General features: G+C 39.9%; 1 protein-coding gene across 1 annotated transcript; it reads right to left on the bottom strand.

Moving 5' to 3' along the window:
* Positions 1-268: 268 nt before the first annotated feature.
* Positions 269-670, bottom strand: LOC138877374 (uncharacterized). The gene is made up of 2 exons (XM_070156982.1): positions 610-670; positions 269-516 (listed from the first exon to the last, which is right to left on the bottom strand). The coding sequence occupies exons 1-2, from the start codon at positions 668-670 to the stop codon at positions 269-271; spliced, it is 309 nt and encodes a 102-aa protein (XP_070013083.1).
* Between the last annotated feature and the right edge of the window lie 459 nt (positions 671-1129).

Here is a 1129-nt window from a genome sequence, read left to right on the forward strand (position 1 = left end):
CATCCATTTTCATGGTCTGCCTTCTCATTTCATAGGCAGTAAGGTTTCCTATTAGTTCATCCAGCTTGAGGGTAGCAATGTTCTTTGATTCCTAAATAGCAATGATTTTTCTTTTCCAAGAGACTGGAAGAACCCTGGTCAAAATCTTCTCAACTTTGTCTTCTTCGAGAATAATCCTTCCAAGAGATTTAAATTCATTTGTCAATGTGGTGAACCTTGTATACATCTCTTGGATGGTTTCTCCTTCCTTCATGGTGAATTTCTCATACTAGGAGTATAACAGTGTTTCTCTGGACCTTTTCACTTGAGGTGTTCCTTCATGAGACACTTGTAGAGTGTCCCAGATTTCCTTAGCAGTAGTACAGCTTTGAATTCTACTATACTCATCTGGAACTAGTCCACACACAAGCCATTTCTTGGCCTTGACATTTTTCTCCCACTTCTTCAGGTCTTCAGCAGTGCAGTCAGCCCTTGTCTTAGGCACATCCATTACTTCAGCATTCTTCTTTGTAGTTGCTAGAGGACCATCAGTGACTATGTCCTAGAGCTCATAGTCTTCTCCTAAGATGTGATCCCTAATCATGTTCTTCCACCAGGAATAGTACTGACCATTGAAAAGTGGAGGCCTAGCAATGGATTGCCCTTCCCAATTCCCAGGTGGTGCACTCATGTTGATATTTTCCTAAGGTGTTAGCCTCTTCAAGGATAACCTGCTCTGATACCAATTGATGTTTTAAGTGTCAATATCACGCAAGAGGGGAGTGATTTGTGTGGTACTCAATTTTTGATCTAGAAGAACCAGGTTCTTCTAGATGTTCTAACTACTACTATTTGCGGAATTAGAAGTACATAAAATAAAGAACACGGAGATTTTTACGTGGAAAACACCTGGCTCAAAAGGTGAAAAAACCACGACCTACTACTCAGTAGGATTTTCCCCAACACTTCACTAAATCACTAAGCCAAAACAGCATTTACAAAACTCTTTGTAAACCTAAGGATTACCTCTAATCCCGTTGTAGCAACTAGCCTCTAATTGTTGTGACAACTTCAAGTTAGCCTATAACTTGAACTCTCAAAGTACCTAATACGATTGCTTCTATGAAAGCTGGAAAGGTACAACTTTGAA

This window comes from Nicotiana sylvestris, chromosome 9, assembly GCF_000393655.2.
Source record: "Nicotiana sylvestris chromosome 9, ASM39365v2, whole genome shotgun sequence".
NCBI classification, from domain to species: domain Eukaryota; kingdom Viridiplantae; phylum Streptophyta; class Magnoliopsida; order Solanales; family Solanaceae; genus Nicotiana; species Nicotiana sylvestris.

Excerpts from the sequence above, each read along its gene's own strand:
- LOC138877374 (XM_070156982.1), bottom strand. The coding sequence starts at position 670 with ATGAGTGCACCACCTGGGAATTGGGAAGGGCAATCCATTGCTAGGCCT. Across the intron at positions 517-609 it reads TAGGCCTCCACTTTTCAATG|CAACTACAAAGAAGAATGCT; the intron begins GTCAGTACTATT and ends ATGGTCCTCTAG.